The 26913-nt window shown below is 36.2% G+C and overlaps 1 protein-coding gene across 8 annotated transcripts in view; it reads right to left on the minus strand.

Annotated features, from left to right (window-relative positions):
• AGTPBP1 (ATP/GTP binding carboxypeptidase 1) overlaps positions 1 to 26913 on the minus strand; it is a 241452-nt gene that overhangs the window by 55407 nt on the left and 159132 nt on the right. For 7 of the 8 annotated variants that reach the window (XM_072606021.1, XM_072605974.1, XM_072605967.1 and 4 more), the window contains one exon: positions 8330 to 8490. The exons of the other annotated variant lie outside the window; for it this stretch is intronic. In XM_072606021.1, coding sequence (XP_072462122.1) covers positions 8330 to 8490 — 161 coding nt within the window. The remainder of the gene's footprint in view (positions 1 to 8329; positions 8491 to 26913) is intronic. 8 annotated transcript variants of the gene reach the window in all.

Here is a 26913-nt window from a genome sequence, read left to right on the forward strand (position 1 = left end):
AAACCATTTGGCAAAGGAGAAAACTGAGACTCAGAAAGGTAAAGTGATTTTCCCAAGGACACACAGGACTAGAAATAGAGCCTAATGCCAAAATGTAGTGCCCTGCACTACATTAACGGGCACGGATTCCCTGACACACTTTTCACATAAGATCATATACTGCAGTTATCTACACATGCTTCTATTCTCCAAATTAAACTAAACTCCTGAATAAAGCTTCGTCATAACAGGGATTATGTTTTATAAAAACTGTGTTTCTTCTATAACAAGTCTATGGTATAAATGTTCTGCACACAGGAGGAGTTTAATAATCTTGACTAAAATGAGAATGCTGCTTTGAACTGTTTGTTCAGACACAGCAATGGATTAGTACCAATGAATCATATGTTTCCACGTTCCCCCTATTGTAACAAAAGGCAAGAAAAATGTCTAAGAATAAGGTGGGAAACAGTAATTGTCCCAGGGCCTCAAAATCATTTCCTTGACAAAAATCAGACTCATATACTAGTGGATTTCTGATTTATTTTTTTAAAGACAAACCAAAAGAATATCAATTCCAACTATATGGGGGGAAAATTTTTAATGAGTCCTAACTTATTTTACTCATATACGAAATAATGTGAGATTAGAAACAATTTTCTTATCAAATCTTCTATTATACACAGTTTACATAACAGGTAGATATACAGCAATATATTATATTTCCTTAATATATTAGAATATTTTAAATATTTACAAATTTAGATACCATGTAATTTTAATTTACCTAGAGAAATTCCTCAAAGAAAATGTAAAATTATTTGTAAAAAATAAAAAATTAGAGTTAAAACTAAGGATTTAAATCAGTGCAAATGAATTTGGTGGCAAAAAAATCTAAAACAAACCTGATAACTGCTAAACAAGAAAAAACTTATTTATAAACTATACTTATGCAATCATTACTAATTGAAAACTCTGCCTTCTGAGAGTTTGGAAACAAAATCTGACTTCACTGTTACAGAAGACAAACTAGATTGTCATATTTTAGGAAATAGTGAATAACTTTCATCTGTTTGTTTTGTTAGGAAAAAACTGTCAAGAACTTGATAATTATCAATCACACTTGTCCATTAAGTTTTCAGATAACTGAAACACAAATACTTCAATTTGTACAGATTAATAGGTTAGTCACTATCTCTCTATCCTAATGAAAAGTACTTTTAAATGTTTTATCAGCATCTTTTTCAAATTCTCCTAAATGACATTAACGAGAATCTCTGTTCTCACTTAGATAAAACAATTTTTTTAAAAAAAACAGGTGACAGGAAAGAAACGGCAAAATATGGGAATCCCTACCTTCCTTCCTTTGTGCTACACATGTGTTGTAATTAAGAAAAGTGAAGAAGTGATGAAGTGATTCTGGTATAAAAGGAATGAGCATGCTGCTTAGTAAAAGAGTCAAAGAGGAATTATAGGTATATGAGGCAAAGTGTTATGATTTAGGACCACCAAAGACTCTTACTGATATGCCAACAATATCCCTATCATTGACTTAGAGGGGCAGCCTTCCTGAGGGGAAAAGTAAAATGGAGAGCCAATATTATATCAGATAGAATTTTCCTCAGACAATAAACATAATCACGTCAAGTTATGATGAATTTTACATGGTAAATTTCCAATGAGTGCCCTAGGGATAACTCAAAGACCACAAAATTTAATTCATTTACAGACAGACTTCATTCAAAAGACAATTCTACAAAATTACTAGGCCCCATTTATGAATATTTTAATCAAACCACCTTCTACAATTTGATTAGTGTTACAGAGTTGCTTATTGAGCATATATCTACAGAATGTATATTTATTTTGATTTTGTAAAAACTATGCCAACTTTATTTTGAATTAAATTATTTTTTAATTGTCCAAATGTCTTTCATGAAATTGAGGCAATAAGATGCTAATGCTAAGTCTTTGCTAATTTTCAACTTCCCAAGGTATAAACATTTAGAAGATTATTAAACTGTCCTATATAACATCAATGTAGAAATCTAATAATCTAATAAAACTTAAATATAAAGTAATCACACAAGTAGTTTTATAAGAATCAGGAGACAACTACTTTCACAAGTTCAGTGTTTTTAGAAACAGGGATCTGATACCAACAGAAACAAAGAATATGTATATATATAATAAAAAAAAACAAACAACTTTTACTATATCCTTCATTTAAGCAAAGTGACCTCATAGGAACAGAATTGGACAAAGTGAAAGCCCCTGGTTTCCTCTCCTTGACTGACACAAATGTATTTTGAGCAAGTCACTTAGCATTTCCTCTGCCTTAGTTACTTATTTGTTTGTGTACTTGTGGTGCCAGATAACTGCTAATTAAGGATGTTGTGAAGACTGATGTCCATAAAAATTATTACTTCCCCTGAGATAGTCATGAAATATATATTATTTGTATGTATCAAAAAACACTAAAGGCTACCCACAGTTTCAAAACGTCAACTAAAATTGGAGGGAAAAAGAGAAAGAGAAGAATTGAGAAAAAGAACCATAAAAAGTTTAACTCATTTTTTTAAAAAAAATAAGGTCTGACAACATAAAAGTTTGCTGAATACAACAAATAATTAAAAAGCATCGTTCATTCAATGTCATTTTATATTTAGTTAAGGGCAAATCTAAGGGAAAGAAAAAAGGAAATACTCTAGTGCAAATAGGAGGGAGATATTCAAGAAAAAGGAGGCAGGGAAAGAAAGATATTCAAGGGAAAAAGGGAAAGAATTTACCTTTTGTTGTAAATTACACACCAACACTCTCCCTCTCACCTTGGCTCATAACTCTGGAGCCATGTGTCACTTCTCCCCAGCTCCACATGTATGGCAAGTGAATCCAACTGATTCTTTCTGATGAATGTCTCCTCCATCTGACCTTTCCTTTCCACTCCAAATACCATCCTTCTAGTTTAGGGGCGTTTTCTATCTAGACAAATGCAAAAGCTTCCTAACTGCTTTCTCTGCAATCAGATTTTTCCCCTTCCATCTGTTCCACACATTAGCCAGTCATCTTCAAAGAGTATCATTTATAAGCCTTATAACTTTGCATAAAAAACATCCACATCTCTCCAATATGCCTGGCTTTCAAAGTAGCTCTCTAATCTGACTTTAATCTCTTTCAATCTTATTTCTCATTATTCTCATAAATGAAAATTTTGCAGTTAAATTCTCTGTGCCTCAATGTTCTCAGCTATGAAATGGAAATGGTAATAAAAACCAGCATATATAGTGTTTAAGGTTTGCAGCCCTTTATATGAGCTATTGCATTTGATCCTCTCAACAATTCTTTGACATAAGTGCTACTTTTATCCCCATTTTAAGGATAAAGTCTCAGGATGAAATTGAACTCTCTGGCTCAGATTATATCCACTACACCAACTAGCTGTCTTAAGTATCTGCAGGATTTAAGATTAAATGGGACAAAGTATGTGTAATGTTTTATGAACCATAATGATAGCTGACATCTACAGAGCACTTTACTAATATTATTAATCACAGCAGACAATATACATTGGAAAAAGCAGAGGGTGTAAATGTAGGATTCCTTATTAAGGGATTCTCACACGGATTTCTGGACCCCTTGTAACAGTATCCCAGGAATCGGTGAATTACAGGATAGGAATTTAGTGGCTTAGGAAGTAGATTCCCATCTTGTTTAGTGTTTGTTGATTACTCTCCTCCCCCAAAAACATGACTTGGCAAACTAATATCATACGTGATCCTCTAACAGCTACGACCACAGAAATATTTATGTTCAACAATCCTGATTATCCACGTCATTCAAAGCAAAGAACAAGGAAATGTGCTCCTGCCAAAGTTGTCTGACACTGTCATGAAGGAGGTTCTGCACAATCCTACTGGAAAATTCATTCCAAATAGATGGGGTAGGCCTCCAGATGCCCCCACTTGCAGAGGACGTTATGTTCCTTGCATCGAGTCCCAGAATACTATAGTACCTTCTTAATGAGATCTATGGCTACTCAAAAGAGATTAGCTTAACAATCCACAAACAAGAGAATACAAACAGATGGAAAATTTTTATTACCCAGAGTACAACATTCAGTCTGAAAGGAAAACCACTGAAATAGTACACCTTCCCATCTATCTCTGTACATAAATATAAAATCTTGAACAAGTAATGCAGATATACAAAAAAATGGAACCATAATTAAACAAGAAATAAAGATGATGTTGCATTTCCCTTCCTTCATACACACACACACACACACACACACACACACACACACGCACTCTCCCATATTTTGAATGCCAGATCTCCTGATGATACTATTTGGTGAAGGCTTATGGAATAGTAAAATCTCTAAAGAATCAAAATTGTGGCTGTGTGTATGTATACATGTAAATATGTATAATACCCCTTCATAATATTTTATAATTATTATTAAATGTCCCCTCTCTCTCCATTCTACCCTTTAGGCAAAATAATCCCCAGTGTCTTAAGATATTTCTTTTCAAGCCTATTTCCTAAATCTGTAATTATTTGTTAATATTTTTGGTATCCTAAGGCAACTAGGTGACACAGTGGATAGAGCACCAGCCCTGGAGCCAGGAAGACCTGAGTTCAAATCTGTCCTCAGACACTTACTAGCTATGTAACCCCTGGGCAAGTTACTTGACCCCAACGGCTTCCCTCATCCCCAAAAACAAAAACAAAAACATACAGTTTCTATATCTTCTCCACATCTTGTCTTAAATAGTATACAAAAATGACATTATATTTTACATTGATGACTGTTATTTGCCATAAATGTAGGACACAGCAGGAAGATTACTTCCTATATGTTATACCTTCCAGTACCATACCATTTTTATCCATGGTTCTGTATTACTAATATATGCTGAACACCATCGGTACCATTATGCTTGACAATCTTTTCAAGCACTATTATTACTATTTTGCAACTGGAGTATTCTTTGAGATAGCATTCCTTTTGGGACATCTTGATAACTGTTTTATCATATTAGAACTGGGTATTGGGTAATATGGTATGCATAGTTCATTATGTGAGAGTCAGTGTCATTCTAAATACTTTCAAGGCTGCCATCACATCACCCTCTAGTGGACCTAATCTCACAAAGAGAAGGTGAAGGGGAAAGGGAGAAGAAAAAAGGGGAAAAGGTGAAGGAAGAAAAAAAGGGGAGAATGAGGGAAGGGGAAAGGAAAAAGGGAAAGAGGAAGAGGGAAAGAGAAAGAGAGAGGAGGAAGAGGAAATGGGAGTGGTGGAAAGGGGAAGGTAGAAAGAGAAAAGGGAAGAGGAGGTGAGAAAGAGGAAAAAGAAGGGAAGAGAAAGGGGAAGGGGAAGGGGAACGGGGGACATGAAAAGGAGAGGTAGAGGGGGAAAGGCCATAAATGAGGCAGAGCCCACTACTGCCCAAAGTAGCCTATTCCACTTTGAAATGGCTCTAATTGTTATGAAATTTTTCTTTAAATAGAAAATGTGTTCCTTTGCAACTCCAACCCACTGCTCCTAAGCTCTGCCCTCTGGGACTAAGGAGAAAATAAAATCTTTTCTCTATGTAATAGTCCTTTGAGCATTTGGAGTCTGCTATTATATTCTTGCTAAATCTTCACTTCTCTGGGCCAATTTCCAATTCCTTTAGCCAATCCTGACACAGCAAGAACTTAAGGTCCCTTATCACCCTGTTCTGGGTCTATATGTGTGTGTCTTTTGGGATGAGGGTTGCTATGCATATGGCAAACTCTCCAAGGGCATAAACTATATTTATTTTTGTCTTCGTGGCCTGGCACAGCTGCTGAATAAATGCCTCCTGAATTGAATTATTCTCTTCTAGTTTTCTGCAGCTTATCATCAAAATATCCTTCCTCAAATCTGATGTCTAGAACTGAATACAACCCTGACCAGAGCAGAGAAGAGCAGGAATATTGCATCCATACTCCCAGATACTGTTACTTAATACAGTCTAAGGTTTTTCAGATTCTACAGCACAAGGATAAGTAAAACCTCAGATCTTTTTCCAATAAGTTGCTGTCCAACTCCTATCTTATACTTAAATAACTGATTTTTGTAACCCAAGTAAGCTCTCATCCATTTATTTCTATTGTTCTTCTACAGTCATATATGACCAACCTTGGAAAACAGAGTTTAAAGTTGGATATCAGGATTTGGGTGAAAGGTGAGACAGGCAAACATCACAAGGAGAACATTCTATGACTATCACCATCTCTTGGAATCACACATTATCAAAACTTCCAACTTGTAAATTCCACTTTCTAACGACAATCTTCCATCTGTCTACTTTTCTAGCTCTCTCTCATGCTAAACCTATTCTTCTCCCCTGGTCCATTTCTTCCTCTCTGGCTTAACTAGTCTTGACCCCAAAGTTTCTTTCTCTAAGGTTTCACTAGCTATTACCCTAAAAGCTACTGCTCTTCCCAACCTGCAAATTTTTCTTCCCTAGAAACCCTAGAATCCCACATTCTGACTTCTCTGCTTCTGTCAAAGCTACCAAGCAACACTAGCAATTTAAAAAATTTTCATTCATTACAAACTCATACTACATAAATTTTATCTGGAATGTCAACAGTCCTTTTACTCTACCCTTCCAGATTTTTTTAAAATCTCATTTCCCACGGTCACTATTCCAAACTTTTTCTCCTCTACTCTAACAATTACACTTTCACTAAAACCCAACCCACCCTCACCTCTGCCCCACCATGGACACAAACGCACTTTTATCAGGTAACCCAGTCTCCTTTTTTACAGAAAAGATTAGGATCATCCACTATAAGCTCACTTAGACCTGTTCCATTCCTAAAATCTCAGCAGCATGAACTTTTCTGTCCCTATAGTCACAGAAGACAGAGATTTCCCTGCTCCTTGTTAAGTCTAATAACTACTTCCTCCTAGTCTCTCTCAGATCCATCAGGACCAGCTGTCAGTTCCTCTCATTCATTTTCACCTGTGACAACTGGCTCATTCTCACCTGCCTACCAAGGTACTCAAGTCTCCAAAAATTTAAAAAGCCATATGTAGGCCTAATTTATTTAGCTCCTATCTCTCTCATCTCCTTTTTCCTCTTTATTTCTAAACTTCCTGAAAAATTTATCTATACAGTACTCAATGTTTTCACTTTTTTACTATTCATTCAAATCTCCAATATTTGGGTTTTCACTTATACCACTCTGCCGAAATTGTTCTCAGAGTTCAAACAATTTCTTAACTGACAAATTCAATGATCCTTTCTCAATATTCATACTATTTCACTTTGGGGCAGCTAGGTGGTGCGGTGCATAGAGCACCAGTGTAGGAGTTAAGAAGACCGGAGTTCAAATCTCATCTCAGACACTTGACACTCACTAGCTGTGTGACCTTGGCCAAGTCACTTAACCTCAATTGTCTCATCCTGGGTCATCTCCAGTCATCCTGATGAATATCTGGTCACTGGATTCAGATGGCTCTGAAGGAAAAGTGAGGCTGGTGACCTTGCACAGCCCTTGTTCACTCAAAACAAAGTCAAGTGCAAGTCATGTCATCATTTCTCTGATGGCATGGTCTTCTTCGGCAATGAAGGACTAACACACACAACCATCCTCTAAAACTCAATTCAAATGCTATCACCTCCATAAAACTTTCCCTGATTCCCCCCGCTAAGGTAATGACCTTAGACCTCACACAACTCCACAACTGCTTGCTTTTTAATACCTTAAGGTACTGCATATGTGACACTATGCATTATGCTGGTACCTTATAACTCTGCAGAAACACAAGTAAACCCTGTAAGGACAGTGGTTGTATCTAATCTAAATCCTTTATCTCCTATAGCACTTAGTACAGTTCTCTGCACAGATATAATGTATGTAAAATATTCTGCAGTCTTTAAAAGCACCATATAAATTTAAACTATTAATCAATGCTTAATATATTTGCATTGAGACCTAAACATTCCAAAAATAAAAGATTAGTTCCCTACAAGTGAATAAACTTCCTGGTTTAAAAAGAAATTAAAATATTAGCTTACCGTAGTAACACTGTGTTGTTTGTGTTTTATCTGAATTATTATGCACTACTGAATTTCTAGTTGCCCCTCCTGGAAATAAAATTTTCAAAAACAAAAAGCTAGGTTTCCCTAAAATGTAGTCCTTAATACAGAGTCTAAAAATCAGGAAAGCTTACTATTCATTCTTAAGAAACACAACCCAAACTTTAAAGCATCCTGAAAATGCTCATGGTTTTCAAAATCTCTTCCTTTATCTCTACAGAAATATTGGCAATAAAAGTCTTCAGAAAAAAAAAATCAAAGGATTACACTACCTTGTTACTTTGCAGCTAGATTCAATCAAGTCATTTTCAAACTCAAGAAGGCTGTTAGGCAAATTGTATTCTAATGGTGATGTCAATCTTTTCAAACGGAATAAACCAACACAAAACTTTGCTCCCATCTCTTCCAATTCTCGTGTCCCAATCTGTAAACCCTAATAGAGAAAATAAAAATACATATGCAGTCAAGGTGTAATAGTTGCTATCCTTTGGCCATGATTCATACTGGTTTAATATAAAAAATAAAAAGAATTCCATAATCACTTCGAAAAATATAACTGTGAGTTAAAACTTTGAATTGCATTGAAGATATGCACTAAAATGCTTATTAACAATGTGGTGTAGGATCAGCTTAAGCTACAGATAAAATTACCTGTCCTGAGAGACTCTATTTTAGATTTCTATTGAGCATGAGCTTTATAAAAAAGTTATTTAAATACAGAATAATGGAAGCATGATAATATTTCTCAGGATTCTCAGACAACAGCCACAGATTCATTTATCATCACAATCAATTTGGACAAGTCTACTCACATCTCTCTGCTTATTTCTCTTTGTGTGATTTGCTCTAATGACATGATAAAGGAGGTGCAACAAAAATGTACAGAAGTGTCTAGGGGGTGTGAAGAAGTTCCTTAACCAGATTTAATGGAATTCTAGGGCAGTTATCAGCCATTCTCCTGGCAGCCTTTAAAAAACAAATCTGGCAGAGTGCAGTCAATGCCATGGGAATAGGAGGGAAAAACTACAGTTGAACATCCTCATACTACTCCTCTACAAAAATCTAGAAAGTGTAGCAGACTGCACACTTACTGGAAATTCAAGAAAAAAATCACAGTAAGTCATGTTTCCAGCCCAGGTGAGCATAGAGAGAGATAGATAAGTCCATGGACACTGGGGCTAGGGTCTGAGCCAAAGCACACCATACAGAGCATTGCAGAACAGGAACTAAAATAGGATTGAAGCTATGTGCTGAGGCAGAAAGAGGTCACAACTCATAGAATGAGACTTTAGCTTTGTGCAAGATGAGGTAACAGGTGCCAACTGGACAGCTCTGTCACTCACGACCCAGTTCTAGGCCATAGTTTCAAGGTAGGACTAAAGATGGCATGCCAGGGAAAGGGGCAGTCATGGGTCCTAGGTTATGAGAAAGGAATAAGTTCAGAAGCAGATGGTAGCTCTCTGTCTCTGACCACAAGAACTGAGCAAGATTTCAGTTCTAGCCCTTAGTCCAATCCGAAGCTCTAATGAATATTGATGTAAAAATTTTAAATAAAATATTAGCACAGGTACTACAACAACATATCACAAAGACTATACACTACAATCAGGTTGGAGTTATACCAGGAATGCAAGGCTGGTTCAATATTATGAAAAGTATAAATATAATTATCCATATTAATTTTTAAAATTGTGTGATTATGTGAATAGACTCAGAAAAGGCTTCTGCCAAGATACAATGCCCATTCCTCTTTAAAAAAAAAAAAACCAAACCAGAATGCATAGAAATAAATAGAGCTTTTCTTAATATAATAAGTAATATCTAACTAAAACCAAAAGTCAGCATTATTCATACTGGGGATAAGCTAGAGGCTATTCCAATAAGATCAAGGATAAATCAAAAATGTCCATTGTCACTTATTACTACTTAACATAGTGCTAAAAATGCTAGCCATGCAATAAGACAAGAAAAAGAAATTCAGAGAATATATCACAGACAAAGAGGAAACAAAATTGTTACTTTTTAGAGAAAATATGATGGCTGACTTAGAGAACTCTAGAGTCAACTAAAAATTCATGAAACCATTTCATCAAAGTTACAGGATATAAAATAAAAACACACAAATCATCAACATTTCTGCAAATCTGGCAGGAAAAGAAATTCCTTCTGAAATAGCTACAAATGATATAACATACTTGGTATGCTTACCACCTGCCAAGATATACACAGAAACTAAATGAACACAATTACAAAGCATTCTTTACAGAAATAAAGAGTAACGTAAATAACTGCAAAAACATTAATTGCTTATGGATAGGCCAAGCCAAAATAATAAAAATGACAATACGACCTAATTAATTTACTTACTCAGTGCCATGTAACAATCAAACTATCAAAGAAGTACTTTAGGGAACTAGACAAAAAATCTTAAGGAAATTCATCCGGAAGAACAAAAGGTCAAAATATCAAGAAAATTAAGGAAAAAAAGACTGGAAGGAAGAGGACTTAGCAGTATTAGATCTGAAGCTATATTACAAAGACATAATTATCAAATCAATTTAGTACTGGTTAAGATACAGAGATTTTAATTAGACAGATCTTCATTTGGAAACAAAATTTAATTTTAAAAATGGCAAACTGGATAGTTTGGAGTCTTTTAAGCTAGGAAGGGTTCTGAAGTCAAGGCAGTAATTTCTGAAAGTTGATAAGAAATCCTGCTAAGGAGGAGGAACTCAGTTCTTAAAACATAACTGCTCTCTGTCTTTTTTTCTTATGCCTTTTCCATGGGGAAGAGATAAGAAAAGGGATTTCTCTCTCCTCATCAAACAGTGGTGTCTTGCAGTGGAACAACTTGTTCAGCAGGAGATGCAGCATCCAACTGGAGAGAAGCAGGCCCAGGAATCTCAGAAGAGAAACATGAGGTTAACACAAGAAGACATTAGGACCCTTCAGTGCTGAAAGGGTGAGTTGCCACATGTATTCCCTACATAAAAATGACTCTCTACAAGTATAATCTAGGTATAAGCTCATTCTTCCCATGGATAGCATATTTGTAGAAAGTACATCCAAATTTATGGGGAAAATTTGTTACCATTTTTTATGCTGTGTCATTTCATTAAATGGTAGGTGGAGACTCTTGAACCATGACTTAAAAGTACAGACCCACAGAGAACCTTGAACCTGGGGGTGGTCATCCCTCTAGAACACCCAAACTTTAAGTGTGAAGTGTGGGAGAATAGTCTAGAAGAAGTGTTATACAACCGGGAAGACCATGTAGAGATGAAACAAAAACATTCCTTCAGATACTTTGAATTAACGAACATGCCCTTGGTTGGGATATAAGTTGTAACAGGTAATAAATATCAAAGCCAAGCTCTGAAATGAATTATTTTCTCTCTCACTTCAAAATATATTGTTATTTATAAATTCAAGACAAGTCAACAAGCATTAAGCATATATTAGGTGAGAGGTACTGTGTGAAGTATGAGATACAGAGAGAGGTCCTGAAGAAGCTAACAGTCTAACGAGGGGGAAACAATGTAATATGGAGATAATCTCAGAGGGAAGGTACTAGCATCGAAGTCAGGAGGGATACTGGGAAAGGCTTCTTGCAAAAATTAAGATTAAAAAGCTGAATCTTAAAGGAAAGAAAAGGAAGAAAAGTCAGGAAGCAGAAAAAAAGTAAGAAATAATTACAGGTACTGGTGATAGCTACTGAAAATATACAGTTGGGAGCTGGAGTGTCTTGTGTGAGGAAAAGATGGCTAAGCATTAAACTGCAGAGTACACAGAGGTAAGTGAAGTATAAGAAGGCTGGAAATGCAGGAAGGGGAAATGTGAAGGACTTTCAATGCAAAATGTTGAATTTTATATGTGATTCCAGAGGTAATGGTGAACTAATTGAGTTTATTTATTGAGTAGGGAAGAAATGAGAAAGATGAGAATGAGAAATAATAAGAAAGATCACTTTGGCAACTGAGCACAGACTAGAATGAAGAAAAACTTGAGGCAGGGAGACAAACCAGGTTATTGTTACAGTCCAGCTGTAAGAGGAGAAAGAAGTATTCAAGACATGCTACAAGGACAGAATTAATAGGGAAGTTTGGAAGAGCAGAGAACATAGGGTCAAGTAATGAGTTTTGAATACACTGAGCTTAAGATGTCTATGTGTCATCCACTTTGTGATGTCCAAAAAGCAGCTGGAAAAGTGAAACAGGAGGTTAGGGGACAGCTTAGGGCTGGATAAATAGATGTGAGAATCATCTCTACAGAGATGATAATTAAATCCACAGAAACTAAGGAGATAACCAAAGAAAGTATTATACAGGGAAATAAGAAGAGGGTCCAGGCAAGTCAGTAGGCACAACCTAGATGAAGAGTCAGCAAAGGAGGCTAAGCAGCAGCAAGTACAGCAGACAGCAGGAGAACCAGGAGAAAGCAGGCTAATAAAAATCTAAAGAGAAGAATGTTTCAAGAAGAAAGTGGTCAACAGTGTCAACAACCTGTAGATTGCTTAAGAAGGATGAAGACTGAGAAGTCATTAGATTTGGCAATTAAGGGATCACTGTTAACTTTAGAGAGAGCAGTTATGGCTGAATGATAGGGTCAGAAGTCAGACATCGGAGAACTAAGAAGACAGTGAGGAGAAAGGAGGTGGATGGTATTTTCAAGTTTAACCATGAAAGGGAGTAAAGATCCAGAATGACAACTAGCAAGGATGGACAGATCAAGTTAGGGGTTTTTGAGCATGAGGGAGACATAGACATGTATTATTTTAAGTCACAAATTTATCTCCTGTTTTCAGAAAGCACCAGCAGATATATGGAGATTTGAAGCTTCGCCATCTCTTCAACGCTGCTTTGCTATGATAATTCACCATTCTATCCAAGTAGTCTATGTTATATGCCTACAACAATATCTGTTTTCTTGTTTTTTTCTTTTTTCTAGGTTCATTCATCCTCCCTCAAATGCCCTCCATCATGTGGAGAACCAGGATTCTTGGATTTCCTCCAATGAATATGTATTCTTAATATATAATAACTCTATCTCCCTTTCATATAACCTACTTCTTTTCAATAAGGCATCTCTTTCCAGAGTCAAATTTCAGTCACAAATCCTGTCCTACTAAGTCTTTGATAATTATACAGTCAAATCTTCCTCCTTACATATAATATATATTTTCCATTTATCACCCATACTTTGTGCGTTTCAGTAGACACCTGAGGCCATGGTTTTACTGCTATTTCTCTTCTTTGATAAGTCTCTCATAAAACACTAGTTTTTCTCTATTTTTTCCTACATTGTACCTTCTACTTTCTATAGCATAAGGCTTATCAGATCTTACATGGGCAGTTTTGCTACCTCCATCTTCACTTTCAATTTAAGATCCTCTTACTTAGATTCTCAAGACTGGCTATAGCATATTACCAAAAGTGAATGAATAAGAAGTGCTAGAGCATCAAAGAGATGCATAAATGAAAAACAGAAGGTAGTTTTTTACATCATGTAATGAAAGCAAGTGATGGACAGACCACATGCTGTAATAGTATCTATAACATGTTAGGATTCCTCAAAGAAGACAACCAGCATTTGGGTAGAATTTCCACAGGGGATTTGTGGAAACAGAGACAAACTGCAGAGGATGGAAAGGCATGAAAGTAATCTGAAGTGCTGGAGGAAGTAACTATATCAATGAGATTATAGACCTACTGAAATTCTGGGGGGGAAGTGGGGAGGGGAAGCATTGTCTTAACTCAGGCAAGAAATCAGACATCTTTTTTCACCATTTCTGGTATTTTTTTAAAAATAAGTTGAGGAGAGGATTCTGGGAAGACAGCAGTGTAGGTCAGAAAACGTTCGGCTCTCCAAATTTCCTCCACAAAAAAAGAACACAGACTCAGAGTGAACACAGAGCAGTAGAAATTGAAAAAGTCAAATAAGACAATTTGAGAAGACCCCAGGAATGAGAATTTGGTCAGAGTGTAGTGCAAACACCTCTAGGCCAACTCTGTTGGAATCAAGAAGCTCTGGGGGGCAGCCTCTGTCTCAGGAACTTTGACCTCATGAACAGCTTAAAGGTCTTATTGCTAAGTAGGAGAAAACTGAAGGACCTTCCACCACGAAGAAACGCCAAACACAGCTGTGCTGACCAGACATGGTCCTGGGCTGCAGTTGTAAGGGAGAAAGAGCTACCACAGGTTTGGTGAGTGTAGTAGCATAGGGTGGGACCTGCTGGCTACGGGCACTTGCAAGAGAGCAGAGTCCCTGATTTCAGTTCCAGGGCAGTTTGTAGCCATAGAAGGGAAAACAGTATTATACAGGGAATACAGAAAGTTTGCTGGACAGTGTGACTGAGGGCCCTGCCCTTGGCTTAGGTGTGGAGAGTAGTGTCCAAGGTTGGGCCCTGGGACAGACCACAGGAAATAATAGTAAGAAGGACCTGAGGCCTAGAGCATCATTCCTCACACCTTTGGACTAGAATCATTACAATAAGCAGCTAAAAATAAAATAAAACAAAATAAAAATGAGTAAGCAAAGGAGAAATAACCCAACCACAGAAAGCTTCTATGGGGATGGAAATGATCTAGGTTCATATTCAGAGGAAGTAGGTAGAGCTTAGAAATAGACAATCCTTACTGTGGCTGTTACTGTGTATAATATTCTCCTGGTTCGGCTCACTTCACTCAGCATCAGTTAATATAAGTCTATCCAGATATTTCTGAAGTCTGTCTGTTTGTCATTTTTTATAGCACAATAGTATTCCATGACATTCATATACCACAACTTGTTCAGCCATTCCCCAATTGATGAGCATTTCCTCGATTTCCAGTTCTTGGCCACCACGAAAAGAGCTGCTATAAATATTTTTGTACATATGGGTCCCTTTTTCCATTTTTATGATCTCTTTGAGATACAATCCTAGAAGCAGTCTTTGATAAGACTTTAGGCCTTCACACAGCAATGAAGGGACCTAAAACATTTCCAAAGGACTCATGATGCAAAATGCCATCCACATCCAGAAAAAAAACTATGGAGTTGGAATACAGAATAAAGCAGACTGCTTTCTTTTTTGTTGTGTTTGGTTTTGTTCAGTTTCACTCATGCTTTCTCCCATTCGTTTTAATTCTTCTATGCAACATGACTGATGTGAAAATATGTTTAATTAGAATGTATGTGTAGAGCCCATATAAGATTGCATGCCATCTTGGGGAAGAAGGGGGGAGGGAGGGGGAGAAATGTAAAACTTATGGAAATGATTGTTGAAAATTGAAAACAAATAAATTTGGAGGGGGAAAAAAGCCACTCCTTTTTTCCATGAGAAATGTCAAATGGTCACAAGCCCAAAAAGAGTTCTTGGAAAAACTTTAAAAGGACTCTGAAAATCAGAGAGATCAAGGAAAAATTAGGGAAAAGACAATAAAAGCAATCCAAGAAAACCAAGAAAATTAAGAAAAGAAAATTAACCAACTAGAAAAAAAGAATCAAAATATTAAGGAAAAAAATAATTCCTTGAAAACTAGAACTGAACAAGTGAAAGCTAAGGATGTTATAAGCCACCAAGAAATAATAAAACAAAATCAAAAGCATGGAAAAAATAGAAGAGAATATGAAACATTCCATTAGAAAATCAACTGATCTACAAAACAGATCACGAAGAGACAATATAAGAATTGCTGGACTATTTTAAAGACATGACAAAATAAAAATCTTGATGCAGTATTACAAAAGAAAAATTGCCCTGAAGTTCTAGAATAGGAAGGCAAAGCAGAAATAGAAAAAAAAAAATACCAATCACCACCTGAAAAAGATCCCAGGAGGAAAACTTAAAGAACATTACATATGTCAAATTTAAAATCTCCCAGGTTAAGAGAGAAAAATTGCAAGGGAAAAAAGAACAACAACAATATAAATACCATAGAGCCACAATCAGGATTACCCAAGATCTAGCAGTTTCTACATTGAAGGATCATAGGTCTTGGAACACTCTATTTTGCAGAGCAAAAGAGCTGGGGTTACGACCAAGGTTAATTTACCCAGGAAAATTAACTGTAATCCTGAATGGGGAAAAAAATGGACATTTAATGAATTGAAAGAATTTCAAGTACTTATGACAAAAAAAAAGCAGAACTTAATAAAAAATTTGACATTTAAGATCCAGGAGAAATAAGAACATTAAAGACCAATTATAAGGGATTCAATAAGATCAAACTATTCATTTCTTATATGTGAAAATGTTATCAGCATTCTTCTAACTGTCATCACTACTTGGGTAGTTTGAAAGAAAGGCTTGGGCTGAGCTGTGTATGATGGGGTGATTCTAAAACAGAGTAGGGAGAGATAAAAGGGAGTAATTATCTCATACAAATGAGGCATGAAAGGAAGAACTGATACAGAAAAAGAGGGAATAGAGGGCTGGTAGTGATGGACTCACATCTGAAATGGGTTGGGGGATAAGATAAGAGAGGGACTTTTAGAAAGGTGTGTAAATTAAGAATTAGAAGAAAAGTTAGGGATAAAGGAGAAATTCTTAGAATAGGTAGAAAAAGGTGAAAGGTGGGGGAAAAGGATAAGGAGTGGATTCAGAGAGGTGGGTTGATTAAGTGGGTAGAAGAAAATTAGACTAGTGAAGATTTACTAGGGTAAATAGGTTAGAAGGACAGTGAGGAAAAACAGGATGGAGGAAAATATACAGGTAATAATAACTTAGAATGTGAAAGAAATGAATTTACCCATAAAACGGAAATAGAAGAATAGATTAACAATCTGAATTCAAATGGAAAGACTTAGCTCTATCAAGGAAGATGATATTCACCTCCAGAGAAAGAACTGAGAAATGAAAATACACACAGTAGGGTCTTATATACATGTCCATGTATGTATGTGTACATGCGTACACAGACATGTATATATGTATATGTGTATGTGTATAGATATACATACATATACACACGCACACAGAGGCATGCATGTATGTGTGTTTATAGATATGTATGTACATGTAATATACTTACATTTAATTGTACCCTTCTCTGGTGAGGGGGAGAGAGAAAAAATAAAAAGCACTCAGCAAAGAAGGAAGCACAAAAACGTTACCCTGCTTTGAAAACAAGGCATAGGCTTTATTACATGGGTTATCGTGAAACAGAAATTTATTGTTTTATATTGAATCCACTGTTTTATATTGAATTCTGCTGTGTACACGGAAATCTTTTTTTCTTTTCTTGTTCAGTATTTAAGTTTTAAATGAATAAAAAATTTTAAAAATAAGTTGAACAAAATATTAAAAATTAATTTATACAAATTAAAAGTAAATCAATAGTTATGCTTTCCTCATTATCTACTTTCTGAAATGAAAATGCTTCTCTAAACTTAGCCCAATGGATGTTGCAGGTAACTTCTTTAAGTAACATTACCCAAAGAAGTTGCAAATAGATCACTTCCACCATCTGCTGCCTTCGTTACAATGTGCATACTGCTGAATGAATGTGGAAAAAACCATGCAACCCTCCTAAACGAGTCCACTGGCTCAGGAGAAGAAAGTGAGGCTGGTGACCTCGCACAGCCCTCCCTCACCCAAAACAAGTCATGTCATCATTTCTCTGACGTCATGGTCCTCTTCAACCAACAACAACTACAAATGTATGTTACATAACCTTAACTAGGCCTTCCACTACTATGAAGCAGTCCTTTACTATCTCCCTAATTAACTCACCATTCCATTCATCATACCCTCTTAATCCTTTCTCAAAACTCTCCCCCAAACCTCTTAGTTAAAGACCTTGAAACATATTTTACAGAAAAAACTGAGGCCATCCATTAAGAGCTCTCTCTTCTCCCCTCTTTATCTCACATCACGCAGATGACTTCTACCACTACCTTTGTCTCCTTTACCTTGTCTGATGATGAGGGAGCTCTTTTCCTTGCCAAGATCAGCCCCTCTACATGCACAAGTGACCCCAATTTATCTCATCTCCTCCAGCAAATTGCTCTCTCTCTCATCCCCACTCTCTCATTTATCTTTACTCTCTCTCCCTGTGTCTGCTGCCTACACAGAGCCCTATGTGTCCTTCACCTGCCAAAAATCTTCACTTGGTCATTCCACATCCCTCATGCCTCTTGTGATTAAAGTCCTTGAGAAGGACAAGTGCAATAGATGCTGTACTTCTCTCATTCTCTTCTTAACTCTCTACAGTCTGGCTCCTGACCTCATCATTCAACATAAAACTGTTATCTCTTAATTGCCAAATCCAATGGCCTTTTCTCAATCCTCTTTCTTCGTGACATCTCTAAAGTTTTTGACACTATCAATCACATTCTTTTCAGGTACCAGTCTCTCTCAGTTCTCCTCCTACCTACTGACTGCTCCTCAGTCTCCTTTGCTGGATTTTCATCCAGATCATGTTCACTAACCTTGGTTGTTGCACATCATTCTGTCATGGGCCCACTTCTCTTCTCTTTATATACTATTTTGCTTGATGATCTCACCAGCTCCCATGGATTCAATTATCATTTCCATGTTGATGACTCTCACGTCTACTTACCTAGCCCTAATCACATTCCTGACCTCCAGTCTTGTATCTATAGCTGCCTATTAGACATCTGGAACTAGATGTCCTTTAGATAACTTAAACTCAACATGCCCAAAACTGAATTCATCTTTTCCCCCAAATACTCCCCCCTTCCAAAACTCCCTGTTACTGTCAAGAGCACCACCATCCTCCCAGGCTTCTCAATGTAGTTATCCTTGAATCTGTATTCTCACCCCCATTTCCAATCTGTTGTCAAGTGTTGATTCTACATTTATGACATCTCTCAAATATGCCCTGATCTTTCCTCTGATACTTCTACCACCCTAGTGCAAGCCTTTATCACCTCTCCTGGATTTTTGAGTAATATGCTGAATGGTCTGTACACTAGTTCATCTTTGAAACACTCACCAAAGTGATTTTCTTACAGCACAGGTCAGACCATGCAATCCTTTTATTCAAACTCCAGTGGTTCCCTCTCACTTCCATGATCAAATATAAAATGCTATGTTTGGCATTCAAAGCCCTTGATTACTGGGCCTCTCTCATCTTTCCAGTCTTTTTATAACTTACATCCTCCATGTACTTTCGAATTTAATGACATGGGTCTTCTTCTTCTCCCTTGAAGAAGGTATCTCAAACTTAATATGTTCCAAACTCTCCTGACTCATTTCACTGGCTAACCTCCATTCCTGGAATGCCTTCCCTCCTCATCTTTGCCTCTGGGCTTCCTTCAAGTCTCAGCTAAAATCTTACATTCTACAAGAAGCCTTTTCCAATCATTAATTCTTATGCATTTTCTCTGTTGAGGACATCCTTTTTTATCCTTTACATAACTTGTTTTTACATAGTTGTTTTAATGTTTTCTTCTCCCTTGGATTGTGGGGCCTTCAAGGGCAGGGATTGTCTTTTCCCTTTCTTTCTATCCCTAACACTTAGCACAGTATGTGATATGTTGTACATGCTTAATAAGTATTTGTTGACTGGCAGGTATCAATCAGAGAGAAAATACCCTCAAACAACTTTATATTGGCCAGGCTAACTATGTTCCTAAGGTACATAGCACTGACTTAAGGCTCAAGAGAATGAATCACAGAATATTACTTACCACAGAAAGCACAAGATTTATTGTAATCAATCTTGTTTAAATAGAACTTTTGGACATCACCCAAAAGGTCTATACAAATCTATTGAAATGCCTTCATTAAAACATTCATTTTCCACATTAACTTAAAATGTTTTAGAAATCCTACAGTCTATTTCTGGATTAAGTCATAGTAATTAAAAATGAAGTACATTTTATAGCTTAAAAGCAAAATAAAAGTATTCTCAAAGGTAAAAGCATGACTACTTCTTTCAATCTTATTAGCCTCTCATAGGTTTTTAATATTAATGAGTTAGAAACACATATACATATGGATACATTTATATATCATGAAGAGAAAAGTTTCTAATCAAAACTTAAATTTTACCTACTAAAAAATTCAGTCATATGCTTTTACTCAAGATTGTTTAATCTGTTTATAATACACTAAGCCAAACATCTGTGAAGGTAAGCAAAGTAGGATCTTTTCCTGTTTTTATTTTAGTATAAAGTGTCTCTGATTGAATAATGTGATTAAAGAAGATCTTCCCACCCATTAATGGGCCTGGGAAGATTTGTAGGAAGGCCCACACCTTTTGTTAATGAGGCTCTGGTTCTCAAGGGTTGGGATGCCCTCTGGCTCTAAAATAAGGTATTAAATACTCTAGGGTGAGGTTTTACTTTGGGGCTTACAGACTGAAAGTGTTTTGTTTGGTCAGATGAGATTCTGGGAAACCACTAAGAAGCCCCTCAGCTTTCAAAACCCAGATGTTGGTGCTTCCCTCTCTGTTAACTATGGTCACAGCTGGACCTGTCTGTTGATTTGTGATATATGTACTGACTATGGTCAGACAGTATAGTCAACATGTCTGCTGACCTCTAATTTCTTTGTGATATATATGCTTGATTAAAGGAGATTGTTAACCCCTCAAAAGTTGCCTTTCCTTTTATAAATGCAGATCTAAGAACCTGTGATAACCCCCACCCCAGGCTTGTCAGGGTATTTACTGATACAACATCTAAAAGGGAAATCTGTGTTAGTCAAGTTATTATGTTATTAAAATATTTATAGAACTATTAAAAATAAAAATAACTTTTAAAGAAAATGGCATGTAAATTGTAACTTTGCATTTTAAATAGCTATTTTTGCTAGTTTTAAATAACTATTATTTTCTTATGATTCCCAGTTAGGGTACCACAGCACTCCTGTATAATATAGATGTCTTCAAAGGATACTGAAGCTTTTACCTATAGAACTCAGAACCTCCCTTTTCCCATTTCTACATGGACCAAGTTCAAAGCAGACAATTTCTTAAACCACCTTTACTCTGACAGTCTCTATAGTCCATATTGGTAGTTCATAAGAATGATTTATAAAGAGCCTGTTTCCACAAAACCTATACGCTAAAAGGTCCCTCCTCATTATTTTTTTTTTTATTTTTATTTTTTTTTTTATTTTTTTATTTTTTTAATGTTTAACAATCACTGCCATACAATTGCGATTTTATCCCTCCCCACCCACCCCCCACTACCTCCCTCCCTCCCCACGACTGCATACAATTCTGTCTAGATTCTACATATACTTTCCTATTGAGTATATTTTCACTATAGTCATGCTATGTAGTCAGACTAAGATAAATGAAAGAATCCGTATAACAAATCAGAACATGATACACAAACAGATACACATACACAAACATGATCTGCTACATTATGTGAGTGACTTCCATATTTCTCGCTCTGAGTGTGGAAGGCATTTTGCCTTGAGGTCCACCATTGGGATTTTTTTTTTTTTTTCAGAAGTTCTTGTGTTATTACAAAAATCTAAGTCTACCAGAAAAAACTCTCACACACTGTGGTTGTTGCTGTGCATAAAGTTCTCCTGGTTCTGCTCCTTTCACTCAGCATCAGGTCATATAAGTCCTTCCAGGCCTCTCTGAAGTCTTCTTGTTCATCATTTCTTATGGCACAATAGTACTCCATTACATTCATATACCATAATTTATTCAGCCATTCCCCAATTGATGGACATCCCCTTGACTTCCAGTTTTTGGCAACTACATAGAGTGCTGCTATAAATATTTTTGTACATGTGGGACCCTTTCCCATTTTTATGATCTCTTGGGGATATAGTCCTAGTAGCGATATTGCTGGGTCAAAGGGTATGCACATTTTTGTAGCCCTTTGGGCATAGTTCCAAATTGCTGTCCAGAATGGTTGGATGCGCTCACAGCTCCACCAACAATGAATTAGTGTTCCAACTCTCCCACATCCTCTCCAGCATTTATCATTTTCTTGTTCTGTCATGTTTGCCAATCTTATAGGTGTGATGTGGTACCTCAGAGTTGTTTTGATTTGCATCTCTCTAACCAATAGTGATTTAGAGCATTTTTTCATATGATTATAGATAGCTTTAATTTCTTCCTCTGAAAATTGCCTGTTCATATCCTTTGACCATTTATCAATTGGGGAATGACTTGTATGATTATACATTTGGGTCAGTTCTCTATATATTCTAGAAATGAGGCCTTTATCCCCGAGCTTAGCTGTAAAAATTTTTTCCCAATTTACTACATCCCTCCGGATTTTGGTTGCATTGGGTTTGGTTGTGCAAAAACTTCTCAGTTTAATGTACTCAAAGTTATCCATTTTGCATTTCATAATGCATTCTATCTCTCCTTTAGTAAAGAATTCTTCCCTTCTCCATAGATCTGATAAATACACTATTCCTTGCTTCTCCAGTTTATTCATGGTATCAATCTTTATACCTAAATCATGTACCCATTTGGACTTTATTCTTGTGTACGGTGTCAGGTATGGGTCTATGCCTAATTTCCGCCACACTGTTATCCAGTTTTCCCAGCAATTTTTGTCAAACAATGAGTTCTTATCCCAGAAGCTGGGGTCCTTGGGTTTATCAAACAGAAGGTTGCTATATTCCTTGCCTACTGCATCTTGAGTGCCAAGTCTATTCCACTTGTCTACCTCTCTGTTTCTTAGCCAATACCAAGTGGTTTTGATAATTGCTGCTTTATAGTACAGTTTAAGGTCTGGTAGCGCTAGGCCACCTTCCCAGGCATTTCTTTTCATTAGTCCCTTTGATATTCTGGACCTTTTGTTTTTCCAAATGAATTTTGATATTATTTTATCCAGCTCTAGAAAGTAATTGTCTGATAGTTTAATTGGTATGGCACTAAATAAGTATATTAATTTGGGTAGAATTGTCATTTTTATTATATTAGCACGGCCTACCCATGAGCAACTAATGTTTTTCCACTTACTTAAATCTGACTTTATTTGTGCAAAAAGTGTCTTGTAATTGTGTTCATATAGTCCCTGGGTTTGTTTTGGCAGGTAGACTCCTAAGTATTTTATACTGTCTACCCTAACTTTAAATGGGATTTCTCTTTCTATCTCTTGCTGTTGAACTTTGTTGCTAATATATAGGAATGCAGAGGATTTGTGTGGGTTTATTTTGTACCCTGCAACTTTGCCAAAGTTGTTTATTAATTCAAGTAATTTTTTACTTGAATCTCTGGGATTCTCTAGGTAAATCATCATATCATCTGCCAAGAGTGATAACTTAGTTTCTTCTTTGGCTATTCTAATTCCTTGAATATCTTTATCTTGTCTAATTGCTACAGCTAACATTTCTAGTACCATATTGAATAATAGTGGTGATAATGGACAACCTTGTTTCACCCCTGATCTTATTGGGAATGCATCTAGCTTATCCCCATTGCATATAATGCTTGCTGAAGGTTTTAGATAGATACTGCTTATTATTTTATGGAAAGTTCCCTTTATTCCTACATTCTCCAATGTTTTTAGTAGGAATGGATGTTGTATTTTGTCAAAAGCTTTTTCTGCATCTATTGAGATAATCATGTGGTTTTTGTTAGCTTTGTTGTTGATGTGATCGATAATGCTAATAGTTTTCCTAATATTGAACCAGCCCTGTAGTCCTGGTATGAATCCTACCTGATCATAATGTATTAATCTCGTGATAAGATGCTGTATTCGTTTTGCTAAAATCTTATTTAAAATTTTTGCATCTATATTCATTAGGGAAATTGGTCTATAATTTTCTTTCTCTGTTTTGTCTCTTCCTGGTTTGGGTATCAAAACCATATTTGTATCATAGAAAGAATTTGGGAGGACTCCTTCTTCCCCAATTTTCAAGAATAGTGTATGTAGTATTGGAATTAACTGTTCTTTAAATGTTTGATAGAATTCACTTGTGAATCCATCTGGCCCTGGAGATTTTTTCCTAGGGAGTTCATTGATGGCTTGTTCAATTTCTTTTTCTGAGATGGGGTTGTTTAAGTATTCAACTTCCTCTTCTGTTAATCTGGGCAATTTGTATTTTTTAAAATATTCATCCATCTCGTTTAGATTGTCGAATTTGTGGGCATAAAGTTGGGCAAAGTAGTTTCTAATTATTGTTTTAATTTCCTCCTCATTGGAGGTGAGTTCACCCCTTTCATTTTTAATGTTAGTAATTTGGTTTTCTTCTTTCTTTTTTTTGATCAGATTAACCAAAGGTTTATCAATTTTATTAGTTTTTTCATAAAACCAACTATTGGTTTTATTTATTAATTCAATAGTTTTCTTTATTTCAATTTTATTAATCTCTCCTTTGGTTTTCAGTATTTCTAATTTGGTATTTACTTGGGGATTTTCAATTTGTTCTTTTTCTAGCTTTTTCAACTGCAAGCCTAAGTCATTGATCTCCTCTTTCTCTATTTTATTTATGTAAGCATTCAGAGATATAAAACTTCCCCTAATAACTGCTTTTGCAGTGTCCCATAAGTTTTGGTATGTTGTCTCACTATTGTCATTCTCTTGAATGAAGTTGTTGATTGTTTCTATGATTTCTTCTTTAACCCAATCCTTCTTTAGAATTAGATTATTTAGTTTCCAATTGATTTTTGGTTTCTCTTTCCATGGCCTTTTATTACATGTAATTTTTAATGCATTATGATCTGAAAAGGATGCATTGATTATCTCTACCTTTCTGCACTGGATTGTGAGATTTTTATGTCCTAGTACATGGTCAATTTTTGTAAATGTTCCATGTACCGCTGAGAAAAAGGTATATTCCTTTCTATTCCCATTTAATTTTCTCCAAAGATCTATCATATCTACCTTATCCAGAGTTTTATTTACCTCCTTAACCTCTTTCTTGTTTATTTTGAGGTTGGATTTATCGAGTTCAGAGAGGGGGAGGTTGAGGTCCCCCACTAGTATAGTTTTGCTATCAATTTCTTCCTTCAACTCCCCCAACCTCTCCTCTAAGAATCTGGATGCTATACCACTTGGAGCATACATGTTTAGTAATGATATTGCTTCATTGTCTATGGTGCCTTTTAGTAGGATATAGTTTCCATCCTTATCCCTTTTGATTAGATCTATTTCTGCTTTTGCTTTGTCTGAGATTAGGATTGCTACTCCTGCCTTTCTTACATGAGCTGAGGCACAATATATTCTGCTCCATCCTTTGACCTTTATCCTATGTGTATCCCCCCGTTTCAAATGTGTTTCTTGTAAGCAGCATATTGTTGGATTATGGCTTTTAATCCATTCTGCTATCCGTCTCCGTTTTATGGGAGAGTTCATCCCATTCACATTCACAGTTATGATTACAATCTGTGTATTTCCCTCCACCCTCTTTCCCACCATTTGTGCTTTTAACTCTCCCGTCTCCCTTCCCCTCCTCAATAGTATTCACTTTTCTCCCCCTCCTCCTGCAGCCTTCCCCTCCTTCTTTTAGCCCCCCTCCCTTTTAGTCCCCTTTACTCTTATTGCTTCTTTCCTCCCTTTTAGCCACCCTCCCCTTTCTTCCCCCTTCCCCTCCTACTACCTATAGAGCTAGTTAGGATTATCTGCTTAAGATTATTGTTCCCTCCTTTGAACAAATCAGATGAGAGTACCTCTCAAACAATGCTCATCTCCCTCCCCTCCTTCCCTCTACTATAGTTTTGTACTTCTTCCTGTGATATAATTTGCCATTTTCTGCTTCCCCCTTTCCACACCTCCTATTACATTCCCTTCTCATACTTAAATCATATTTTTGACATGACATCATTTACTTTATGCCCGTTCCCTCTACATATATCCCTTTTATCATAATAGCTGCACAGTTCTCAAGATTAACAGGTATCATCTTCCCTTATAGGGAGGTAAACAGATTGCCCTAATTGAGTTGCAAGTTTTTGTTTTTGTTTTTTCCCCTCTGTTTACCTTTTTATGATTCTCTGGAGACCTGCATTTGAAGATCAAATTGTCTATTGAGTTCTGGTGTTTTGGTCAGGAAGCTCTGGAAATCCCTTATTTCGTTGAATGACTTTCTCCTTGCCTGAAATGTTATGCTGAACTTTGCTGGGTAGTTGATCCTTGGTTGGAGTCCCAACTCCTTTGCCTTACGGAATATTGGGTTCCAATTCTTTCGATCTTTTAATGTAGAAGCTGCAAGGTCCTGTGTGATCCTGACTGTGTGACCTTGATATTTAAATTGTTTCTTTCTGGCTGCTTGTAGTATTTTCTCCTTCACTTGATAGCTCTGGAATTTGGCAACTATATTTCTTGGGGTTTTGAGTTTGGGATCCCTTTCTGGTGGGGAACAGTGGATTCTTTCGATGACTATTTTGCCCTCTGAGTCTAGTACTTCTGGGCAGTTTTCCTTGATGATTTCCTGGAAGATATTGTCCAGACTCTTTTCTTCATCATGGGTTTCTGGCAGGCCAATAATTCTTAGATTTTCTCTCCTGGATCTATTTTCCAGGTCAGTTGTTTTTCCAATTAAATATTTTAGATTTTCTTCTATCTTTTCATTCTTTAGATTTTGTTTGACTGATTCTTGTTGCCTCATTGAGTCATTAGTTTCTACTTGCCCAATTCTAATCTTGATCGTATTGTTTTCTTCAGTTAGCTTTCGCATCTCCTTTTCCATCTGGCCAATTTTTCCCTTTAAGGAGCTATTTTCTCCATTTAATTTTTGTACTTCTTTTTCCATTCGACCAATTTTCCCAGTTAGGTTTTGGGTTTTCTTTTCCATCTGATCAATTTTCCCTATTAGGTTTTGAGTTTCCTTTTCCGTTTGATTAACTCTTCCTTTTAGGGAATTATTCTCTCCAGTTAATTTTTGAACTTCCTTTTCCATTTCTTCAATTTTCTTTTTCAGGGTGATGTTCTCATCAGTGAATTCTTTTTTTATGGTTTTAAAATCATTGGCCAGTTTTTCTTT

The sequence above is a fragment of the Notamacropus eugenii genome, chromosome 1 (genome assembly GCF_028372415.1).
Source record: "Notamacropus eugenii isolate mMacEug1 chromosome 1, mMacEug1.pri_v2, whole genome shotgun sequence".
Classification (NCBI taxonomy): Eukaryota; Metazoa; Chordata; class Mammalia; order Diprotodontia; family Macropodidae; genus Notamacropus; species Notamacropus eugenii.